Source organism: Peromyscus maniculatus, chromosome 4, assembly GCF_049852395.1.
Source record: "Peromyscus maniculatus bairdii isolate BWxNUB_F1_BW_parent chromosome 4, HU_Pman_BW_mat_3.1, whole genome shotgun sequence".
NCBI lineage: Eukaryota > Metazoa > Chordata > Mammalia > Rodentia > Cricetidae > Peromyscus > Peromyscus maniculatus.
The window spans coordinates 124,412,160-124,436,730 of NC_134855.1; the positions used below are offsets into that span (position 1 = coordinate 124,412,160).

At 45.0% G+C, this 24,571-nt stretch overlaps 1 protein-coding gene across 3 annotated transcripts in view; it reads right to left on the reverse strand.

Moving 5' to 3' along the window:
• Ralgapa2 (Ral GTPase activating protein catalytic subunit alpha 2) overlaps positions 1-24,571 on the reverse strand; it is a 286,655-nt gene that overhangs the window by 8,710 nt on the left and 253,374 nt on the right. For all 3 annotated transcript variants that reach the window (XM_016002990.3, XM_006984478.4, XM_076570785.1), the window contains one exon: positions 11,927-12,048. In XM_016002990.3, the coding sequence (XP_015858476.2) occupies positions 11,927-12,048 (122 nt within the window). The remainder of the gene's footprint in view (positions 1-11,926; positions 12,049-24,571) is intronic.

A 24,571-nucleotide genomic window follows, 5' to 3' on the forward strand; every position in this document is an offset into this window, starting at 1 on the left:
GGCACAAAGCGTAATCCCCCCGCCCCATCTTTCTTTTCATCCACTGGACGCTAGATGTGTTTTAAGTACCGTTACAGGATGTAGCAATGGATACAGCAGACAAAACCCACCCTTGCTTTTGGGGCCTTAGTGGATGGTGGGGGAGGTAGAGCACACAAATATACAGACACACACATTTCTGTGGCATCCGAAGGGAGAGGCCAAGTTAGGAAAGAAGGGTCCTGAGAGGTTCCAGGGTGACTTAGGACATTGTACTGCAGGGTTACAGTGTGTCTTGAATAAGAAGGCATGTTTGGACATTAGTGGTGTTGGAAAATCAGCAGTCACCTCCTTTTCTTGTAGGAGCAGCTGGAGAGACTCCTGGGGAGACGCTTTCACAGTCTAACTCAGACACCAAATGGCATTGTTTTGGCCAACTGGCAGCTCATATACAAAAGTTTAAGCCTGCAAAATCCAGAGGCCATTTTTAGAGAAGTGTCTTACTTTTTGGTATTGTATGACTTCTTTGATATCAACAAGGATATCAACAAGGACTTTCCTTTTTCACTCAGGAAATAACAAATAAGGCTGGAGATTTGCATTCTCTGCAGCTCTGCCTCGAGATGCTATTTGAGAATCTGTGGGTCTTTTATAGGGTAAGTTTCCTCCAGCTGCAAAGGAGTGGAGTCTGAAGCAAAGCTTCCTATGTTGGAGGAAGGCCGGCTGCCCAGCACTAGCACCTGGGGTAAATTGGGGCCAGGGAGACAAGAAACGTGGCTGCCTCTCCCCACATCCTTGTTACTGAACAGTTAGTATGAAAATGATTAACTGGTTCATGATAATTAGGAAAGAGAATGATTTTGAGAGTTGGCATGGGTAAGGGAGAAAGACTGGACTGGGGTTCCAGCTTTAGGCAAGTGCTAACTATTCTCCCAGCAGGAAGGCAGGCAGAGGGGGATCAGAGAGCTGACGGTGTGTGTGTGTGTGGGGGGGGAGTATTCAGACCCCTTGGAATGGCTCTGAGGAGGGGAACAGGTGCAGGCAGTGGATGGGAAAGCCTGCACACGCAACTCAACACTGGCAACCCAAGACCAGTGGGGATTTGCCAGCCTAATTAACATCTCCAAATGGCCAAGAGTGGCTTCCAGTATTTCCAGTCCAGCAGCAGTGGCTATGTTCTGGCTCCAGCCCTGGCACTGGGCTTGGCTTCCAGTGTTTGGTTGTTGGTCTTGCCCATCAACTTTGGTTCTGAAGCAGAAAGCCAGGACAGCTGGACCAACAAGCATGGAGGAAAGAAGAAAGCACCCGCATTGTGCAATGTGGGTAGGCACACTTGCGTAGGGCCTTCGCGAGCAGTGGGGACATTAAGAAAAACCTTTGCTGGTGTTTTTCCTTTTGTCCAACTATTATGTGAACTTAGGAGCGATGACTAAGTTACACATTTAAAATTAATAGTTCAGTGCCAACTGAATGGTTAGCCACAGTTTAGAAAGGTGTCCAGGCCTCCTCAATATCTCAAAGCATGTGGATGGCAAGGTTTTGGCTGCACCATAGCCATAAGGGAGGCTGACGGCCTTCTCAACCTGGCTCCACAGTGCATGGCTAATAGAGTACTGCTGTTCTCGACAGCCCAAATGTCCATCAACTGGTGAATGAACTGTTTGGCAATTTTAAAAGCCTCCAGTAAGGAGGAAGGATCATTCTTCTTTTAGAGCATAGACAATGGTAGATTTCCCATGCTTCAGTGAAAGGTCCTATACCCATGTACACATGGGCATCACTAATTGAGCTCAGTGGGATATGAAAAGAAGACATGAAGTTGGAAAGGAGGAGTCAGGGTAGATATGATATTTTAATGTACACAAGAATGAAATTATCAAAGTATAAACATGCCAATCAGGTAATTTTTAAAAACACAACGAATGCTGTAGCATGAATGAACTTTGAAAACATGCTAGGTGAGGGAAGCCAAGTCACCCTATTGTCTGGTTCTATTCATATGAAATGTCCAGGATAGGAAGATGCAGAGAAATGGAAGTGGATCAGTGGTTTCACAGGACTCAGGGTAGACTTTGTGGAAGGAATGAAGATTGACCATGAGGAGATTTTATTTTATTTCTAGGGGAAATGAAACATTCTAGAATTAGACCATGGAGATAGCTGTGAAAATGCTGAAATTATTAAATGTATACTTTTTTTTTGGATGACTGGCATGATATGTGAATTATATCTCAATACAACCTTTTGTTGTTGTTAAGTTTTTTCTTTTTCCTTTGTAGTATTGGAGACTAAAGCCAGGGTCTTGTGCATGGTGGTCAAGTGTTTACCACTGAGTTATAGTTCCTCCCAAGGCAAAACAGGACAGAAAGTAGTCTAAAAAGCACTCTATACTCCCCATTCCAAAAGCAACACAAGAATGACTTCATGATTTAGGGAGAAAAATCTCCTGTGGGCCCAGCAAGGAGGGGACAGGGCAGTGACGAGGCCATGTGGATGTCACCAACGCCTATTTAGCTGAGTTCTCTGTCTTTACCACCCTCAAAGCAAGCACACTTCCTGCAAGTGCACAGTGCTGCTAGTGGCCAAGGCTGACTCCAAGATGTCCTAGAACTTGAGTTCAGCTCTCTCAGGACAACTCAAGAGAGGATGGTCTAGGGAGGGGCAAGCGGTGTTCCGCCTCTGAACTTCCTGCTGTGCTCTGCCTGTCACCCACGACTGTATCTTTGAATCCCCTGATGAGCAGCAGCTTTAAACCAAAGTAGCAGTTAGGTCTGCAGACTCTTCCGAGACGACTGTGACTTCTAGTGTGTTCTCAGCGTCCAGGGAACCATCAGGGAAGCGACCGGGACTCCTGGGTAGTTTTAATGATAGAGAGTCTCTTTGGGGCTGGGAATGAGACTGAGACTACTATGGCCCGATGATGGATCATTTATTCAAAGTATATGCATCCTTGGACTCAACTCTGAGCACCCAAACAACTCTCCTGTTGTCTTTAGACAATCAGGAGGCAGTGTGGGCCCGAGATCAAGGCTTTCTCCACCAGAGCTCTCGCCATGCACTTCACTGAAGTTCGGAGCAGACAATAACACAGTTCACACTGCTTACATTCCTCAGTTGTCTGGACCAAAGTAGGAGAGCACTTGCTACTCACACCACAACTTGCCCAGGCCATAAATCCAACAAATTAGTCCTTTCTGCCTTGGAGGAGGATGTTTTGCTCTTGGCACAATAAAAGGATTCATCTTGGTCACCTGGCTGTCTACTCCCGTGGATTTGTTCTAACACAATGGGCGCCAAAAGGCAGGGACCCTGTCTAGGACAGAAAGACCTAAGTGCTAAGCCCAGATCTTGCCAGGACCAGCCAGCCACCTGATAGGAAAACATCGCCCTCCTCAGTCCTTCACCTGCCAAGGAGACAAGCCTTCCTCACAGGGTAGATGCGGGGAAAGTGTACAGAAACGACCTGTTGTAAACAGCAAGTCTGTGGAGTGTCCTAGAGACCTTTACTTATTGTTTTGAGAAGGGGTCTTGGGGCATTCCCCAGGCTGGCCCTTGTTCAACAAGGGATCCTCTTGTTCCGGCCTCTTAAGCAGCCTGCTTCTTGAGGGAGACAGGACTGCAGGAATTTTGGCCTTACATCCTTGCTCTTCTGGGTCACCCAGTCATTGATTTTCTGTGTGCTGGCCATAGCTATTTGCATAGCTCCTCAAGGCCAGAGTGAGATGAATGACTTCAGATCAGAGTCCTGCCTGCCTCATGCTCACCTTCCTCTACCTGCAACACCTTCCCTTACAAAGACGGGTGTTGCCGTATTCTTTGCACCTGGGTACCCAAGGTGCAGGATTCTATTCCATGGTACTGTGGTATGGGACACAATGTACCCACAGCAAATTTTCCAGAGGGATGTCTGCACTGCCACAGTATTTAATTGTTAATCGTGGTATCACAGGCCTGCTGTGTGCCAGGTGAAGACAGAATGAATGAGGTCTTATTTAACTTATCCTTGCCTCCAATGTACAGTCTCTCCACAGAAGCCAGACTGAGCCCTTCAAACTATGATCATATCTTGTCACCCTGCTTCTCCATTAGCTGTCTGTCGCCCTAGATTATGGGCCAAAGGCTTCCCCTGTATCTGCAGGGTGGCTCTGACTTCTTGAATCTTATTCACTCCTGTTTCTGTTCTTCCCAGCCCCAGCCCCTCACTGCTTCCTGAAGTGTCAAGAAAGCTCCTACAGTGAGGGGGTCCCCCCCCCCCCCGCCCCGCCCAGCTACTCCCTGCCTGGCTTCCACATGGGGCCCATTGCCCTAGCTCCTTCCAGAGTTTTCCTCGGTGTCACGTTCCCAGTGAGGCCTCTGCTGACCGGTTTTAATGTGACCTTCCATACTGGAATAGTTTCTTCTCAGCACCGCCCCCCCCCCCCACACTGGCTTTTTTGCATAGCACCAAGGAGCTCCTGATGGCGTTATTTCTCCCTTATCTGGGAGACAGCCTGAGGACGGTAGGGCCTCTCCTAGTGAGGCCTTAGGACACTCATGGGTATGGAGTGACTGTCTGAAGACCCTATCCTGTGGGGTTTGTGAGATGCTCTGGGGAATGACACTGTTGTCCCACTGATTGGCTGAGCTGCAGGAGAGGTGTGGGTACCACCAGGATTCTAAGCTGGCCAGAATTTCAGTACCTCATTGTGGCCTCCAGCTGGTGTCTAGGGGGTGGGGGCACAGGTAGGTGGAAGTCATCTGGGATTTTATCATTTTTATATTCTTTAAGTGGTGAGAAAATAGGCTTTTGGTTATTCTTTCTTTACCATAATGCTGTGAACCTTCTTCTACACCAAGAATTCAATGTTGGCCATATTAATGCTGACAGTTCTTTTTCCCTCCCTCCCTTCCTCCTATCTATCCATCCTCTTGCAATATTGACTGGCATGTTTCCCATTTTCAAAAGATTTTTTTTCCATTCAGTCTTTTGTGAGGTTTTAAGAAAAAAATTTATAGTCCGCCCCCGCCTCGAGTGTTACCTGGAAAGGACAGCATAAAACACTCCTTCTATCCAACAGCAGACTCCAATGCCAGTACAAGAGCTTCACTTGGCCTTGTTTGAGTTTGCTCTTTGCTAAGTGAAAATCCGAGCAAAACCACTGAGTCTTCCAGGAAGCCCCAGCTGCTAAGGCTGCACATGGATCACCTGCGAGGCCAGACTGGCACGGATGCCACAATTGCCATTCACAAAGAATGTGAGCCTGGGTGTCCCAAACCCTGGGCTTGTCTCACTCAAACGCTAAAGGTTATTTTAAATAAGCTTTAATTAAGACTCATTCCCCAAACTCTGCCTGAGAAAGATTCTTGGTACCTGCTGGCCATCCCTTGGTAACTGCTTCAGTGTCCCCTGAGTCATAATTAGCAGTTAGGCAGGAAAGAGATGCCACCTGCACATAAAACCTTGGAAGGCCAGGAAAGTGGGACTGACCAACTACAGGATCTTACAGGAAACAGACACTCCGAGGTGCTTCCACAGGCACATTCTAGACAAGTCCAATACATCAGCTCCCTTCCATTCTCTGAAGCCATGGACTCAAGTCTCAGCACGGGCCAGGGTCTGGAGGGACCAGGAGTGTCTGAGAGGCAGCATTCTCTCTGCTCCTCCTCAGTCTGCTCAGTCACACTGGTCTTGTGGAAGGGCTTTTCGTTCTCAGGCATCCTAGTGTTAACCAGTGTTGCAAAGGTAAATGCTGGATGATTAGTGGATGGCGTAGGACACAGGAGGCAAGCCCCTGTTCCCAAGCTCCAGGATCACAGGACAGATGGTACTCTGTCTCAGGGGAGTCTCAGCTTAAGTGGCCCAAGTCACTGGCGAGCAGGGTCGTTTTCACTTGTACTCACATTCTGCTATTACTCATCTAGGATTCCCACCCTCCCCCACCTTTTGGACACAGATCCTTCACACATATATCCTTTTCTCCCTTAAGACTTTGTTCTCCACAAAGGAAGAGATCCAGGCCTTCTAAAGATTCCCAGAACCTTGTGTGTATCCTTAAGTACCCTTCACAGGTCTGCTCAGGGGAGCAGCCTGTGGCAGGCAGAGCCATCTCAGAGATGCCGCATTTGACAGGCTGCAGCATCACTTTCTAGCTGACCAAATGGAAAAATATGTCTCACCTCTGCTTGTCTCCCAGAGCAACAGGAGGAGAGTAACAGAGTGTTAAAAGCATATAGGGATGAATAAGCACAAAGCAAAGTATGGTGCCAAGCAGGGCCATAGAGAGTTCTCTCTAAAACCCTCAGCACCACTTACAAAAGCACCCAGAATCGAGTTTCAGTTATTCAGAACGGCACTATCCAGCCTGGGGATTAACCTGGCTCCTGGCCTCCCTCTCTCCCAACACCAGGCTTTGACCATATTGCTCATTACTGACCCACTTTTCCTAAGAGATTGAGAAGGGAGAAGGCAGATAAAATGTAATTATAGGTGTTTGTTCTGCATCTTGCATCAGACCCAACACATCTGTGGTCTAGAGACACACCTGTACCACTTAAAGCAACAGCCTGACTTCTTTCTGTCTGCTTACTATTTTATCCCTGTCGCATGTGTTGTAAGACAGAGATGGCATGAATTATTCTTTAAAGAATTCATAGCCCACTTTGAACAAATGCTTGCATGCAACACACATACGCACACATACACTACAGAGTTATGCATGCTAAAAAAAATGGAGACAGAAATGCAGATGCTCCTGTACTTGCAAGTTACATAAATCCATCATAAGTTGACCACACTGGAAATACACTGGTTTCTCTGAGGAGCCAAGCTGGGTCTGAGTGATGATGGTATTAAGAGTGGTTAGGAACTTTCTATCAATATCTTCTTACTTTTTCAAGAATATATCTACACATTACAAAACAAAAGCAAAAGGGTGAGCATTGAGCTGGCTGTGTGGAAGGGGTCTGGGCTGGTGCCAGATGGGATTGTTGGGGTGAGGGTAGTCACCTATCTGTGGGACACATGGCAACATTTTGGCCAGGGGCAGTCAAGTGTGCTGAGGGTGTAAGTTGGGCTGGTTGTCAGCTCTTGAGTTGGCAATGACATGAGACTTTATGTCTCAGGAAAACTTCTAGTTCTTTACATGTAATTCTCACGTTTAATTCGGGGATTTGGTATCAACCACAAACCACCACTGCTTGACTTAGGGGACCATCAGCACAGGGTAGGCACTCGGATGACATTTCTATGTGTGGAATGGGAGGTGAGGGCTCTGTTGTCCAACTGGTCTCCATTCTCTGGTTGTTCATTCATGATTTATGCTTCATCGTCAAAGCTATTAAGGCGAGGCTAGACCTGATATTCCCTGAGTCCCCACTACCTCCACATTCTATGATGTTCTTTGCTGGTTTCCCTAAGCTATGATAAAGCTAAATACATAAGAAGCATAAGCTTGTGCTATCAATCTAAGCCTTACTAAGACCATTTTAACAGGGATGGAGGAAGGGAGAAGGAGAAAAAGAATGAATACTGACTGAATGGAATATATAGAAGGATTACCCTTTCGATCAACGTGAAAAGCTTGTTGGATCAGAGTTGGGGTTTACCTGTCTGTTTCTGGAGGCTAACTTGATTATTAACTGCCCAGCAAAATGTTCCTTCCAGGATCTGAATGCAGAATGATAGTGAGCACACACGCATGGAAGCTGCTGGAGCCTCACCCCTTAGGGCATGGGCCAGGGACCTACAGAACTAGTGCAGCATCCACATGCCAGGTTCCCTTTGGGGCCGAGGTGTGACAGGATGTGCTGTCTGCAGCTCTGTGAATTCATTTCATTGGCTGCCATCAAGTGGACTTGATAGCACCAGATCAGAGTCTTCCAGTGCAATGTCTAAAGTTGTACTGAATAGCAGAAAAGGATGACAAAAATCTATTATATGAGACAGATGAACACAGTATTCCTTTCCAAGAGGCCATCCAGACACATCTGAGAAAGAAGAAAGTTTGCAGCTTTGAATGGTGGCAGCATCTTAAGACTGACCCAGACTAATCTGGTTTAAGCCCCAAATATGACCTACATTCAAGCAGCAGATAGTGGATCAAAATCGGGGTGACACATTTTCTCCCACTTGCTTTATATCCTGGAGCCTTTACAAACCCACCTGTCATCAAGGAGAAAGTACTGCTGACCCTGTCTTGGAGAAATGAAGGGCTGTTTTTGAGGCTAACAAATAAACAAAGACCTGTGCTCCCTCTGCTGGCCCTCCATAGCAATATTGAAGTGGGCAGGAGCCATAAACAGTGTTGGCATCTCAAGTAAACACCAGCCAATCCAGAGATACTGAGAACAAATCTTGAACTTGGTTTAGGCATTCCTCAGAATAAAAACATACTCTCACCAACTTCTGACCAAGGTACCAATTCCAAAAGTTAGATATTACAGGAGACATACTTACTGTATGTGACCACAATAGTTATTTTGGGATTCATTTATCAACAGACGCAGATTTTAAGGTCCAGACATAATCTTTAGAGCAACTCCAGGAAAAACAAAACAAAACAAGCAAAGACCGAAACAACAACAAAAACCCCCCAAACAACAACCAAAATACAAACAAACAAAGAGAAAACAGTAGCAAGGAAACTCCCATGCAATTCCAAACAAGTTTCTTTCCCCCTTTTTGTTCAGTAAGAGCAGCTCCCAAAGGTAAAGATTTACACTATATCCCTTTGGATAATGTCAAACATCAGACTGGATTCTCCAAGTCATTAGCATGCAGAAGAATGACCTCATGGTGAACAGATGCACTTGGCTGTGAGCTGCAGTGATTACATCAGTCCCTCCCCAGCACTCGAGGGTGCCCATTCCAGTTAACCCTTTACAGGCCTCTCTGCTGGCCCCCTTCCTTGATAACATGAAAACATAAACTTAGTCTTCTCTCTGTTCCCATAGCTGTGTGGGTTAAGTGAATATAAATAGGCATGCATAAAACATATAGATGTTAATATCGGCTATCTTTTAGATTATTTATTACTTGTCAATAAGGGAAGGGATCACAAGGCAAACCACAGGCAGGGCTGGGTGAAAAAGCCATCCAAATACCTTTCATACAGAGTACTATTAATTCAAGCAATAGATGCAACAGATACAAGGGGCGGGCTGCTTTAAAATAGCATTTCTGATTGGGAGATGAACCCTCTTTTAAAGGCCCTTGACAGAAGTTTAACTCATATATTAGGACCTGTGTCCCTATTCGGATCTCATGGTGCATCATGGACAGAAGTGCACATATTTGGGTGCTCTGGCCCCCAGGGCTCTGTGGTTAGGGAGTGTGAGAGGCACAGACATTTCCCATTAGCAGTGTCTCTGGTCAGGCTCACCTGGCACATTTCCTTCTCTCTGGTGTGTGTGTGTGTGGGGGGGGGGGCTGCTGTTGTATATTCTACAGTTCAGGTGTCCTCCTGAAAGAAAAAGCCCCTTGTTGGGAGGCTACAAACAAAGCCTAGGGAAATCTGTGCATATGGATATAAGGAGCCCAGGGCTCTGCTTTGATGACATTGATGGCCACAGAGAGTCTGACTAGGGCCTGTGTGCACTGTGGGAGCTTAAGCAGTTCAGGGTCAATTCTTCCAGTTGGTTTGTTGCTTGGAAGAGCAGGCTTCACCTCAGTCCCTGAGTGTAAGTTGGCTGGGCTGGGCTCATCTGGGGTTGACTGTGCTTGTCCCAAGAAAATAAAAAGCACTGTGAATAAGTGAAAATTGTTCTCCTCTGTGAAAGCAGAAGCGGGAGGAGGGATTCTGTGCCTGCGCACAAGCCAGGAAGAACACAGCTCTGAGAAGGTGCCTGTGTACTGGGTGATGAACCCTGTCCCCACTGTACTGCCCCCACATTGTAGTTCAAATAGACTTCATTTTTAGTTCTTTCCCAATCACTGGGAAGGGCAGAGAGAAGCTGTAAACTCCGTGAAATATGAGGCTGATGTCGATCTGAAAGAAGGATGAACCCCATTTGTTTTGATGTCTATATCAGGTTTCTTGCTCCATAAAAATTCTAATACCTGTCCTGACAAGCTATCAGAAATTTTATTAAGTAATTTTTTTAAAGACATTTTCCAAAAACCCTATTAACCACCCTCCCCCAAGTGGTCACACGAACCCAAATGCTCACTTAAGCTGTTACCTAGGAACCGAATCTGAACTGGTTTGAATAATTGTGAACTTTATTTATACAGAGGGTAAAATATACATAGAAAATAACACCTATCATTGTTTCAGTGATAATAATAATCACCAGCCTTAAAAATAAAAGTTAAGAAATTTAAATATTTATTTATTATTTCATATTTTTCTTTTTTCTTTTCTTTTTTTTTTTTTTTAAGAAATGAAATGTTTTCTTAAAAGTTAAAAACAAAAACAAAAGCCTGCACTGAAAAACCAAGTCCCAGTGCCTGCAAAGGATGAGAAGAGGCTGGATAGAGCTCTGAAGCACTAGCTTGCTCTGTTGCTGTGGAGTCCTCGTGTTTTTTCACTGAAAAATTAGACACAATTTCAAAGCGCTAGCCAGACTGGGTATGAAATCTTCATTTCCCTTAAAACAGATTTTTTTTTTTTGTCTTAGATAGAACGCTGGCAGAGTGTATAAAAGAATTCAATTCACAGCTGTTCTACTTTTTTAATGTAAGAAACATTAATCAAAGCTTTAAGTTATAAGCTTTTCTCATGTTGCTCAGTATCCCAGTTCAACAAAGATCAATAGAGGCCATCCCTGTGTTTCTCTCGCCTCACCAGGAAGCAGAGTCGTGATTATGTAAATGGAGCTCCGCACCTCGGCCAGCTTGCTTATCTCCCAAGCCTTCTGCCTGCTGCTCCTGGCTCCCCATGCAAGTGCCTGCCTCTCTTATCTCCCAACAAAGCTCCAAGAGGCACGGACTGAAGCCAGCGATGTTAAACAATGCCGCATGGCTGATTTTATTTGTAAGTGATTTATTTCACTGAATTTGATTTTTTTTCACTTTGTGTGTAAGATATTTGTTAACAAGTCAGCACAGGAGAAGCAAAGCTGTGTTCAGAAGCAATTAGCACGAGCTAGAAATCTATTAAGCATACTTATAGCTATGCTGAACCAGGAAAGGTGAAGGAAGCCCCTCATTGAGAATTTCAACATGCGGAGACTAAATATCCCACTTACTCTCTGACAGGCAATTAATCTGTAAAAACATGCAGAAATTTACAAGTAATAATTTTATTCTTTGACAAAAAAGCCATAGTAATCATATCAACAATTTAAGTGTCAGCACATATTTTTTCAAATTGATAATATTATATAAAATAGTAAAAAAACAAACAAAACAAAACATGGAAAATTCTGCACTTCCACTGGCTTTCAAAATGAAAGCCATTATAAGCTACTTTCTAAAGGCTCCACACCAGGTGCTGCTCTGGTCGGTGGCTTGTCCGCATGACACCAACCACTCCAGAGAGCAGCGTGCACGCGGCACTCTGTAATGATGGGCCTGGGGACACTGTCCTTCCATGTCTCCGGCATTAATCCCTGACCCTCGTATCTCAGCGGCATAATCCCCATTTAGCATTAGTAGCAACGGCTTCAACTGTGAGAACTCTTTTTTTGATAAGTACGCAGTGATTTGGGCATCGCTTTTAAACAACATATTCCCAGCTCAGCAAGAAACCCACACTCCTGAATGAACCGGAGCACATTATTGAGAAAAAGTTCATTAACCTTGCTAGATTCGAGGGTTAACAGGATAGCTGAAGAAAGAAACACAGCGAACAGCTCGGATACAAAACAAATTAAAATGAATGTCATCATTCCTTTTGAAATTCATTAGTTGATTCAGAGGGTGAATGTTCTTCTTAAATTTGCAAGCATTTATCTGTGAAAAACAGGTGTACATCTGCTACTCAAACGCATCGTAAGCAGGAGGGAGGAGAATAATGTAGACACTCACCCGTTCCACTGAGAGAGTAGCTGGGAGAGGGAGAAAAGACTTGAGCTGCGAAATCCTCAAATGTCATGACTTCCCGGTGGTTCTGAATTATTGCTTCCAGATACAGAGCTCGCTCTTCGTAGCTGCAGTAATTGGTTAAGGAGACAAACGCACGTGCAATTGGCACGTGGAGCGACTAGCAATTTGTTCTAAATGCAGTTAGTTACTAGGCTTTCCTCGTCCCGTGTGAAAATGCATCTTGGAAACTCTTTAGCTTTTTGCCAGAAAGTTAGATATTTGTCACACATAATAGTGAGACACTAGTTTTAAGGCCTAGATTTCTTCTGGGCTTCAATTATATCCAACAGTAATATCATTAAGAAATATGTGCACCAAAAGTTACAAGATTCTATCAAAGCACTCTATTACATCTAAGGCTGACTTAAACAAGAATAAGAGAGGTGGGTGACTGTGACACCATAGCAATGGCATAATGTGACAGACAGCCTTTATCTTCACTCCCAATCTGGGTCAATGAGAACTCTTAGTCTAACAACACAGGGAACTGATACTTCAAGTAAGAGCTGGTTCTACGGCGGTGAACACTTTCAACAAAAGTAAGAAAAGGCAAGTTATTGGAAAGAGAAGGCCAGGAGTTATATTCTGCAAGAGCATCAGAGCCTCGGACCAGGGTAAGTGATGAGCATTAGAAAATAAGAATGGATATGGAGGATGTAGCAAATGGTGAACAGTGCAATAGCAAAAAAAGAAAGAGAGAAACCATTGCCTTCTAATTAAAGCTGCAGCCTGGAACACACAACATTCAAATGTGTAATCAAAAACCAGTCACCAATAAAACTTACAAGCGGAACAGGCCGAAGCAACTTTCCAGCTGCCTTAATAGGACCCCCGCCTGTGGCAGCCTTTCACAGGGCAGAAAGCAAATCTTCCCTTTTGTGTGAGCTTCTGTTTCCTCTGAAGGTGAAGAATCATGCACTCCCAATAACAGGAAACGTCAGAATGATCTGACAATGAATGGAGGCGCTATACATAGAACTTTAGGAATTAGCACTCAGGGAGCTGGCATGATGTCTCATTTTGCCCTTCCTCATTATAGATGCAAAAGTTAAAGGATGTGTTTTGATTATTTTGAAAATTATGCTATTTCTTCATGAACACAAAACCCAGGGAATGTAGATCCCCATTGGTTAGTTATCTGGGGATGCAAAGAAGAAACATGATTCTGTATATCTTAAAACAATCTTTTCAAGATGTCCACTTGGAAAATGTAAGTTGGGAACAATTGCACCCTTCCAAGTAGCTTCTCTACATCTTGTTTTAAGACAGGAGACACTCTTATTTTCTTTTGGCAAGGTCCTGACACTGATTTCTGGATGTAGGCTCTCTCCTCTGGTGTCTTCAGGGAATGGTGTCATACCGTGAGGGGACCAGAGTCATTCTGGAGCAGTGCTGAGTCACTGGTAGCCACTTGTGACTATCAAAATGGAAATGTTCAAGACCTGAAATGCAAAAGGAACAACTGCACTTCTCTGCTCCACTCCATCTGTTTCAAGCATTCAATAGTCACAAGAGCTGGGGGTTACTAAACCAAGCTGCACATACATGACCTGTGCACACTGAAGACAGTAATGTCAGGATCTGCTTCATGCTAGAATTTTCCTTTAAGTTTGCTCTACACAACTCTTTGCTGAAGAAAATGTATTGGAAGCTTTCAAAAGTGGCCCCTCTGAAGATTTATGATTTTTTCTATGGATGGTCACAACAGCCCCAGGCCTGGGCAGCATGCTCCAGAGCTGGCTCCTGGGCTGTGGGCTGAACTCCTGGTGACTTGCCTTAATGAACAGGCTGCCAAACTTCCTCAGCGAGAGGCGCCTGCTCAGGCCCAATTCTAGAGGGACCCACTAATGCCATTCACGTCTCATTATGAGCATGCTCATTCTGCACAGCTCTTGGCTGTCACCACAGAGCGGCCCTCCGTGTATGGCCCCAGCGAGCCGCAGGTCCGGGGGAACAGCAGGACGTTAGGCCTGAGTGGCCGTCTGGCGAACAGGCCCTCTTACACTAAGCTGGCACGTGCTGGCCCAGCAGGGGCTGAGCCAGGCGTGACAAATTACTCAAAGAGCTGAGCTAAACTTATGGCTGACAACCACCTGAGCCTTCAGACTGCTGTGGCCCACTGTCAACGTTCAATTCATGCTCCCCCCTTTCAGTACAGTCTGCTTGTGGGCCTGGGTTAGAGCAGACACGTCCTTCTAAAGACCTGTCACACTCTGCCTAGTATCTTCCTGCTGTTTCCTGAAAGGCCCCACTGTGTCCAACACATCCCCATACAGAGCTGGGAACAACGGTGAACAACACAGAAATGTGTGTTCCCTTTGCTAGATTCTCCATAGAAGACTTATCTGGAAAGTAACCTTGTTAATCAAACTCACAATCAAACCTACAGAAGAACTGCTGCACACAGATCCCAGGTGGCTGTCCATCACCCACATCCTGAGTGACACCATCCAACTGTCAAGAGGCTGGTCCCTGTCATGACAGAGACCTGGGCTCTTAGGAGGAGGTCCAGGACTGTACTCACAGGGGGCAGTCATCGAGTTTGGGGTTTCTCCTACTCTGTGAGTATTTATGGTCTGCTCTTGTATCACAGAGCTACAGACAACAGAGAGAACCACAGTACTTCCAGAATTGGATACTGAAGGAGGAAATGATCCTTCACAAAAGGTTCCCAGTCTTGCCATTCAGGCCCTAGACTGTCACAAGTCACACACACTCTGCATGCCCCTCTCCGCATGTTAACTGGCATTGAACTGGGTGTTGTCATTTAGACAAACATCTATCAGGGTTTCGATAGGACTAAGAGACATCAAATACAGCTAACTTGGGTCCAAGCCTGAGCATGTTAAACACCATAACAAAAAGAAAGCAAATATGACCCCAGCTCAGACAGTGCTTTGAATAGCCAAGAACACATGAATGCCCCAAATCACTTGTTTGGTAGTCTTAGCAAAAATACAGCCCTGGTTTGTTTATTTGTGTGTGGTGTATGTATGCATGCAGATGTGTACATGAGTGAGTGATAGTACATGCATGCATAAGAGTACATGAACCTATGTGTGGAGAGCAGAGGTCTTGTCAAACGTCTTGATTGCTCTTAATAATAATTTTTGAGACCTAAAACTTGCTACTTTGCCTGCATTGGTAGGCCAGTGAGCCCTCAGATCTGTTTGTCTCTGTGTCCTCATCACACACTGGGATTACAGAACCATGCTGCTGTGTCCAGCTTTTAGGTGGGTACTGGGGATCTGAACTCACATCTTCATGTTTACACAATAAACACTTTACCCTGAGCATCAGATCCAATACTGAACATATTAGAACTACGAGCAAGGGCGGATTGAAGCAATATTGTCTGACACTTATTATCCCCAGAGCCTCAGGGGGAAAAAAACCAGTAGACATCAAACTGACTGCAAGACCCTTCTCAGGCACATGCACGTGGCTGACGAGGCACTGAGCCATAAATCCGACACCCATTTTAATACTAGGCACTGCTCTTTGCTCTCCTAAAAGTACTTCAACAAACACAAAAATTTTAATTCTGTTCTAAATAACTACCTCACTAATATAATACAAATACTTCCAAAGGAGCAGTTTTCTCTTTGGTCACTTAACTCAGAGAACTTTCAAATTACTAAGCAGAAACCCCTTTTGTATTTGTATACTGCCCCTCTCTGCCAGTGAGGTCTTACTATGTAGCCTAGCTTGGCCTGGAATTTGCCATCCTCCTGCCTCTACTTGCCAACTGCTGGGACTACAGCTGCTATGCCTGGCTGTATTGGAGCATCCTTCACAAACTACTCCTACTATTTTACATACAAATTTCATGAGTTATTAATACTCCACTGGGAGGTCTCCAGCACTTATAATCAATACACCTTGCAGACTCTGCTGGGATTCCAACACACTGCTTCCAACCTTAGTCAGGTTATTATTTGATATTTTAGAATAGCAGCAGTGTGAAGGAAGAAAGGTGTTTGTTTCTGGTGAGAGGCCTAGGTTTTGGTTCTGGCCCTTTCCCTCCAAAGATGGGTGGCACAGACGAGGCGTTCCGACTTGCAGCTTCAGTTGTCTTAGAGGTAAGATAAGGATGTGGGCGGATTCATGGACGCCTACCTAGGAATCCTCTGCCCAGGACTCCCACGGAAGAGAGGCAAGGGAAACATGCAGGGCCTGTTCTTGCTCCCTCAGTGTGGGCAAATAGGTTCTGTGCAAGGAACAATGCCGTGGCCGAGCTAGGAGAACCCCTGGTTAGGCTTTGCAGCAACCAAACTACATTACTAATAGGAAAATGTCAAGTGCTTCTTTACCTACTATGCTAGAACTGGGATGAGTCCAGAGTTTCTAACTTTCACTGCTCTCTGTGAAGATCATGAATTCCAGAATACATGGGTCAAGTTCAGGATCTCATACAAGGTTGGGGGCTACAAAAACCAATCTGCAACGCAAACCTGGGTATACATGTCTAAGCTGACTCTACACACAGGCCATGCTGACTGCAAGGAATACCAAAAACCAACAATTCCCCCATTTTAATCTCCCTCTTCACTCTCTTTCTCCCTCCTCTCCCTCTGCCCCCTCCCCTCCCTCCTCCTCTCCTTACTCAGGTTCTATGATGGTTGACTGTTGAGCATTTCAACTGGAGTTTGGAAAAGGCATTCTGCAGGTTGCATTTTATTTTATTTTATTTTTTTTTATCCTTTGGAACCTGTATTGCTCAGCCTTTCTCTACATTTTCCAAGTGTGGACATGACATTCAGACCAGCTTCAGGGGAAGGCTGCCTCCTGATATTGGGGTGTGTGCCATGCCAGTCACTTTATGTCCCTGTCCTGATCATGTCCCTGTCCTGAAGTTTCCTAACACTTGCAGCAACTTATTAGTGACACAAACAAGCCCAAAGCTAGCCATCTTTAAGGCCACCAGCCTCTGACACTCCAGCGACCAATCATAAAGGGAGAGGAAGTCATGTTTCAGAATGTCAGAGAGGTGTCACATGCTCCTCTGAAGAATCCTGTCCCAGTGCTGACACTAATACCCCTTAGTCTATTGGGGTGATCCCCATCTCATCACACAGCTAGCTCCCAGGTTAGCTCTTGGGGTTGCTGAAAAAGACAACAAAGTGGGGGCTCACAGATTTCCTCTCTTACTCCTGGGGGAGTTGCTGTGAAAGGCACACATCTGGGTGTTAGTGGGGACAATGACATAAGGAAAGCAGAAGAGAGATGTGCTGTGTTTAGGGCCATGAACAGAGCAGCATGGCTCTGTTCTCTGTTCAGGGCTCAACACTCAGAAAGTCATGGGTGATCCTGGGAGATGGGAATCAAAGAGCTCAGGTCAAGGATGGACAAAATGCCACCCATGAAGTGAGGGTCCGGCTCCAGGAACATACTCTCTTCTACAAAACTATGTCTATTTGTTCTATTATGCACTAAGAATGGCAAAAGGGGCTGGCTGAATCTGGAGATGGTAAAAAATGACATGTGTACATGGCCTGTATGTGAAATTTCAACACACGATTGCAATCTGCTTAGAAAGTCTTATCTAAAACAACTGCCATTTCAAAACCCAAATCTACCCTCATTCAAGTATTTATTCAAGTAATGTGTACTGGGGCAGGGGTGGGGGCAGCCCAGTGGTGGAGTGCTTGCTTAGTACAAAAGAGGCTCTGAATATCCATCCCCCTGACGAATTCAGAATTTTCACTGAGCATCCAATCTGTGTGCTTCTGTAACCAGGGCATGGGACCCAGCTAACCCACCCTCACCAGACAGAACACTGTTAGAAAGGCACATTTGTACAGCAAGGCAAATTTCCTTACTGTAGTGTCAGGGAGGAAAGAAGTGGTAACAGGTGGTGGTAACAGGTCAGGGACGGCTCTGAAGAGGTGGCAGGACACAGCTCCCAGAGTGGACAGGTCAGGGATGGCTCTGAAGAGGTAGCAGGACACAGCTCCCAGAGTGAACAGGTCAGGGACGGCTCTGAAGAGGTGGCAGGACACAGCTCCCAGAGTGGACAGGTCAGGGATGGCTCTGAAGAGGTAGCAGGACACAGCTCCCGGAGTGGACAGGTCAGGGATGGCTCTGAAGAGGTAGCAGGACACAGCTCCCCGAGTGGAGGACAGGTGATGGGAATCAAGAGTGGGGAGGGCACGGCAGAAAGCACGGGTGAGGGTGGGATGACTCTGGTCTGAATGGTTTGAGGGGAGGCAGCAAAGTGTCTCATTTCAGTGTTTAGTGGCCCTTGGGAGAGGTGCATCCTTATGTTTGACCTATGGGCTGTAGAAAAGACTCAAAAATTCACCTTTTCTTTACACACCTCAGGAAGCAGGTGACATACTTTGGGGGCATGTGGCATACATGCATTTGAGTGAAGAGGAAAAGGCAGGAAAGGTGGGAGAAGTTGGGGACAGAAGGGCCTGACAGAGATCAAGGGGATCACAGTTAGGTTCAGAGGCCCTGACCTGATGCACTTCTGGGTACCTGCCAGGTGGGTTCAGGTGGCCCTGCCTCACTCTAAATAAATGGATGAAATTCCACAGTGACCAGAATGGGAGCAGATGCAGTTATAGTCTAAAGCCATACATCCTTTCCATGGAGAGTCTGTTTGTCTTTCGGTAGAATGCAAATTTCAATGCTAGGACTATTTAAGATTGCAAATACATGAATCATTCAATGTAAATGTCACAGCCTGGTGACATGAAGAGGAGACTTGACTGAATAATGCAATCGCATGAAGTGGATACTCTGGAAGAGGAAATGAAACACATGGAGGTATAAGATATTAGATTAGGTCTCCAGCCCTAATGATACACTCTTGGAGGCGGGTAGTCCGCTACTGCTCAAAAAGAAGAAAACACCCATATAACTAAGTTTAAGAGTAATTCTGAGGAAATGATAAGAACAAATGGAAATGGGGGAAAAGCAAATTTTCCTTGGGCTATTAAATTAGACTTTTGGAGGCGGTCTGCTCTCATATCCCAAGGCCATCAGCAAAGGAACTGAAAGCTTCCTCTCAGGATCTGAGACACTCCAAGGGGGCCGTCTGTGGATTCGGTCCATATTTTCATTAGAAGTGGTCAAGTCTGCTCTTCCCTAGGGACTGGCTGGAGAGGAAGACATCTTTAATCACAGCCTTTTAACCATATCTGTCTTCTCTACTCCTCCAGGAGCACCTTTCCTTCAACAAGTGAGAAAATGCCCCATGATACCATCAATCAAAGTCTCTCAGCAGTAAAAATACAACTGACAAGAAGATTAGTCATTCAGAGAATTTCAGGTCTTGAGAGAGTGCCGTCAAATTGGGTGAGAAATGACTCAACAGGCTACTTGATTGGTGAAACCCACTGGAGAAGTAAGGGGTCAGCTGCAATGATTGACATCTGAGGGTTCAATGGCTGATTTCTGGGAGGGAGGAGTCAGTATCACTTGGATGGTTTCTCTTTCATGGGTTTCACTCATCCCAAAGATCTACAGTAGAAGCTAAAAGTGTACTTTGGACTTTAATCACAGCAATGACCCCTGGGACCTTTTGTTGGTATTTCATATTCATGAAGAGTTGAGTAGGTGGAAAACAATTAGAAATGTACAACCATCTGAAAATGCCTTGAGTCGCATTTGTGGCAAAGCCTAGAAAAGGATGATTAAATAGGAATACATGTGAAACTTTTAGCTCCACCTTCAGCCTGTTAAGTGAAAAATTATGAAATAAAATACACTCTAAGTATTATCTAGTACAAGGTAATTTAACCAAATTATTTAACAATTATTCAACAAGGACTCTGATCTTGAAGACTAAAAGCCATTCCATTTAGCCTGCAAATTAGTTTATATAAAGGTGGAGTCTAAGAATAAAATGAACACTAGGTGAAGTGGAACTTGTTTGGAGCACACAAAAGGCTGAGGTAGGAGGACAAAAGTTCAAGACCAGCCTGGGCCATAGAGTGAATTTGAGCTGCAGGCTATGAATGGTCCTTAGAAACTACAGAAATCATTCTCATGATCCCAAGTTCTCCACAGACTTTATTGACTTTCATTTCTGAAAGCAACTTCAGGGAAATGGCTACTTTGGGGGGATATTTACAAAATTTGAGATTTAGTTAAAGTAGTTTCCTCCCTCTATGCACTTAAAAATAATGAAGGTGGGGGCTGGAAAGCTGTCAGTGGTTACCCAGTCCTACATGGTGGCTCATAGCTACCTGTAGCTCCAGTTCCAGGGAATCCAATATCCTCTTCTCCCCTCTGTAGGTAGCAGGTACACACGTGGTACACAGACATATGTGTATGCAGACAAAACCCCCCTACACATAAATAATAACAATGATAATAAAGCTGGGTGTATCTGGATAGACAAAATAATTTTTCTATATTTTTATAAACTAATTCTAATAGATGACTTTTCTGGGCTAATATTCATGTTAATACTGAATTATCAGATGATAAGAATAAATTTCAAGAAAAGTTAGGGGTTTACCAAATAATAGTAACCTAACAAATGAGGTGGTACCCTTGTGAAGGTTGCCAAGTGACCTTCCTAGCCTACTCAGACAGTGCAGGGTGGTGTGCAGGGGTGTCATAACACCTGACAGATGAACCTAAAACCAAAACATACTATGGAGTTACCAGAGCAACACTGTAGTTGTTGAAACCCAGCTGGAAATCTGGGGAAATTCTCACATCACAGAGGTCCTCAGTGTTTCAAAGCAGCAAAACAGCCACCACATGATATTAAAGGAACTGATGCTCTCCAAAACAGAACATGTGGAAAATGTCCACTATGGTAGGAGCCACGCTAGGCAAAGAGGAGAACACAGAGTACATTTTCACCTGCAGCCCTAGGACCAGCTACTCTGCTGTGGGCATGGCTAGCTTGACAACAAAGATCTGCTCTGTGCAAGGCCAAAATGCCAGAGGAGGGTGGGACGGCATCTCATTGTGTTGGGAAAGTGGTTTGGGGAAGCTAGGAGGGAAAGCTCTTCCTTTACATCTTTGACATTGGATTCAAGGTGTGTGTGTGTGTTGGGGGGGGGGGGGGGTCAGAGGAGGATGACCAGCAAATATAAGTGAGCTACTGTAATATTTTGATAGAAATTTTGAAGCAGAGGGGACACTGAGGATGAACTCAGAGTCTTGCACAATCCAGACAAAGGCACTACCACTAACCCACACCACAGCCTCTGTGGTAGAAAATGGGATGTTTCGCTCTTGAGCTTGGTCACAAAGATTCCCAGGGGCTGCTGGAATGGTGTTGGTTTCACAATAGACTCAAGGGTGCTATGCTGCACCGTCTGCTGATCTTGGCTGGAGGCTGTGCAGGGAGTTCATTTAAACAAAGTGTGACCTGAAGAATGACTGCTCTGAGTGGAGTGGATGTTCCTGGTGTCCCTGGAGGAGACACCAAGTGTTTTCTAATTCCCAGGTGAAGTTCCCTGCCCTGAAGACTTTGTAAGGTGGTTGTGCATTTGTTCCTGTGACACTTCTGTTTGGTGCTGAGGAAGGAAGTTCTCTGCCTTGATTCTAAAGGAATTCTGGAAAGAAATTACAAGCCGGAGTCCAGCACAAAGCTCAGGTGCAGCTGATGGAGTATTTTGGAGACAAATGGGCAGTGAACAGGACTCTTTCTCCTCTTTGCAACTTCTCCGTTCTCCTGCTCTGTGCAGAGGATGGAACCAAGGGCCCCGTACAGGAGGCAAGTCCTCTCCTACCGAGTCACACCCTTCTCTGAAAGGAAGCACATTTATTTTCAGGGTGCTCTGTGGTAACCCACTCCAATGGAAAAGGTCCTGCTTTCCTAGTCCTTCAGTTTAAGTGTCTGTCTCTGGCATGAGTCATGCTACGGTCTGAGCCCCAGTGAGGCCCTGGGGGGGAGGGAGGGCACCTCAGTTGTGTTGCACTAGCACCGGCTGGAATGGTCTAGTGCTTTTCCTGCCCGAGTGTATCTGACAGGCTCTATCTCATTTATTCCTGACCACACCATCCCTTCTTGTAGCCGTATCCTCGGGATCTTTTCATGGAGGAGACGGAAGGCCTAAAGTGGGGTGTTTTTTCCAGACCTCTCAGAAGCGGCCAACAGCTTGCCTTCCTAGCCCAGTTCTTGGTCATGGCCTGCCTCTTGAGCTCAGAATGCCCCTTGACATCCATGAAAAGACCAGTGACGTCACTGCTGTCGGAGGAGGCCCGGGCCACACAGCCATTTACAAAATGGCGATACGGAGGAAATAGATGTCCTTTTCTCACCTCTCCCATGCAGAGGAGAAATAAACACAGAGTAAAGCAGCTAACTGTGTTTCAGTGTTGGAGCAGGCACTGCAGTTGCATGTGGCTCTCTTTGCAGGGTGGGGGACTTCTGCAGCAGGACAGTGTGCCAGGCCTTCCATGGCACAGAACCATGCAGACTTCCTCTCACCCACTCTCTTCTTCCTTAGAGGCCTCCTGCCTGGCTTGTCCATGTTTAGTCATCTTGCTGGACCCTAGGCGTGGCACCCCTCACCCTGAATGCCAGCCACCCCACAGGTTGTGAGGTACAAGAAAGCAATTTTCTGAGTGAACTCTAAGTAGACTTAGTTTATGATGGGCTGTAGAGGGAGGGAAGGTGGTTGTTCAATTGCTCTTCTCTTTTGTAACCGGAAGACAGTGTCATCAGGTGTGCAGGAGATACTTGGAGCACCCTCATTTCAGCTGTGGTTTCTGAGTGCCTAAACATTTTAACTTTTCTCAAGTAACCCAGAGGGCAATACAGAAATGAGGTTGTCCAACAGAAACAAAAGTCGAAAAGAAATTCTCTCCTGATGCCGTTTACTTTAAGAAGGATGAGTTAGATTAAAAAAAAAAAAGATAAGTGATTACATCTTTCTATGGATTTCTATGTCATCAGATTCTGGGTTTAGTATACTTTGTGCTTTGATGGAAATTGTCTGTTTTTACATTTTGTATGTCAAATTCTCTGTCCAAAGTCCCATCCATCCTGACAAAACTATACTCTTAAAATATAATAGGAACAGACCTGGCCCCTGCTAAAGTCCCTGGGACTTTCCACCTAAGCCTCAGAGAGTCATTCGATATCATCTTCGTGACTAAAAATGTGGCTGCAATATTATTACTTTAAAATATAATCAAATCATTCTCTTGCAGATTAAGACACTTACTCTTAGAAAAATAGCCAAATTGAATTAGGTGTGTCTTTTCTGGACACATCAAAAGCGGCTCCATTAAATCAGTAGTTTTATATTAATGGCATGAGACATGGCCTAGATGAGCAAAATACCCTTTGGAGCCATTCTGTACTCATTCCCCACAGTTCACATGGGAAGTAGGATGTATACCAAGTCCCTGGGCCAGGAAGCCACATACGCACCCACCCTGGCAGCTCATCCCAGGCACAGATCCTCAACCTTACTCATTCATTCTTCAAATTATTGTGCTTGTGTGCCTACATATCTGCCCAGCTGATATTTATTAAGTGCTTCCTGTATATCCCGTATTTACCCCAGAGATGTGAGGAAAGCATTTCCTCGTTCCTCAGCCCTCCTCTTAGTCCTGGCTCTTATAATCCCCAACTTTCACAACAAGGATTGTAGTATTTTGGAGCATTCTAAAGCACACTATGGGGAGATTACCTCATAATTATTCTGAGTCCTAATCAGGGTGATAGCTAACATAGGATAAATAAGACATAATATTTATAAAATAAGAAGCATTGGCACAATGTCCTACCATCTGTGAAGCCCTTTTGTAGTCATGAACCTATTGGATACTTCTGAAAACCTCAAACTACAGAAAAGAAAAAAATAGAGCTCAAACAATCCTGAGCTCCCCCCACGAATAATGATCAGAGCCCAAACTTGAGCCTAGGCAAATTCAGTGGGCAGATGCTGGGTGGATGGTTGGTTCTATGGCCATTGGGCAAGCAGCTTGCTCCAAAAAACTCTCCAAGGCTGACCTATTCTTTCCATTGTGCTTTCTCAGTTTCATCTTTCAATTTCTTTTAGTTGGGAAATTTGCAATGTGCAAAGGTAAATTAATTCTCCTACTGTGATGTTTGGTACCGACAGGAGGAGAGAATAGGCAGCTCTCTCCCCCTCTCTCCTCTAAAACCAAAGTAGCACAAAGTAAATTGGCAATTTTTACAGCTATTCTGGCATAAATGGTGACTTCCTAGCTGAATTATTATCTGCATGATTGTCAGGAGAAGCTGGCATTTACAATAATAAACTATATTAATTCATTGCTTTCCTTCATGCATCAAGGTTTAGGAAATTTAAGGTGCTCATTAAAGATAAAGTTAGCTTGCTTATTTCTGGTCACATTTTGAAGAAAACTGGGAGAGAATTCTACAGTTTTATTAATTGATTATTTTGGTGGACATCTTCAGTGAAAATGATTTAGGACCATCAGACATGGGTTATTAAGTCTCAACACCTATAGAGCCAGAGAACAGCAGAGCTTTCCCTTGAAAGATCCACTTGGCTTCTGAGCCACACTGAAATGCTGAGCACTATTAGGAATGGACTGGCATCCTACAGCTGCTGTCTTCTGGGGGTAACAGGACTTCTGGCAAATGATTATTTTTAATCAGGCACTACTTGGTGT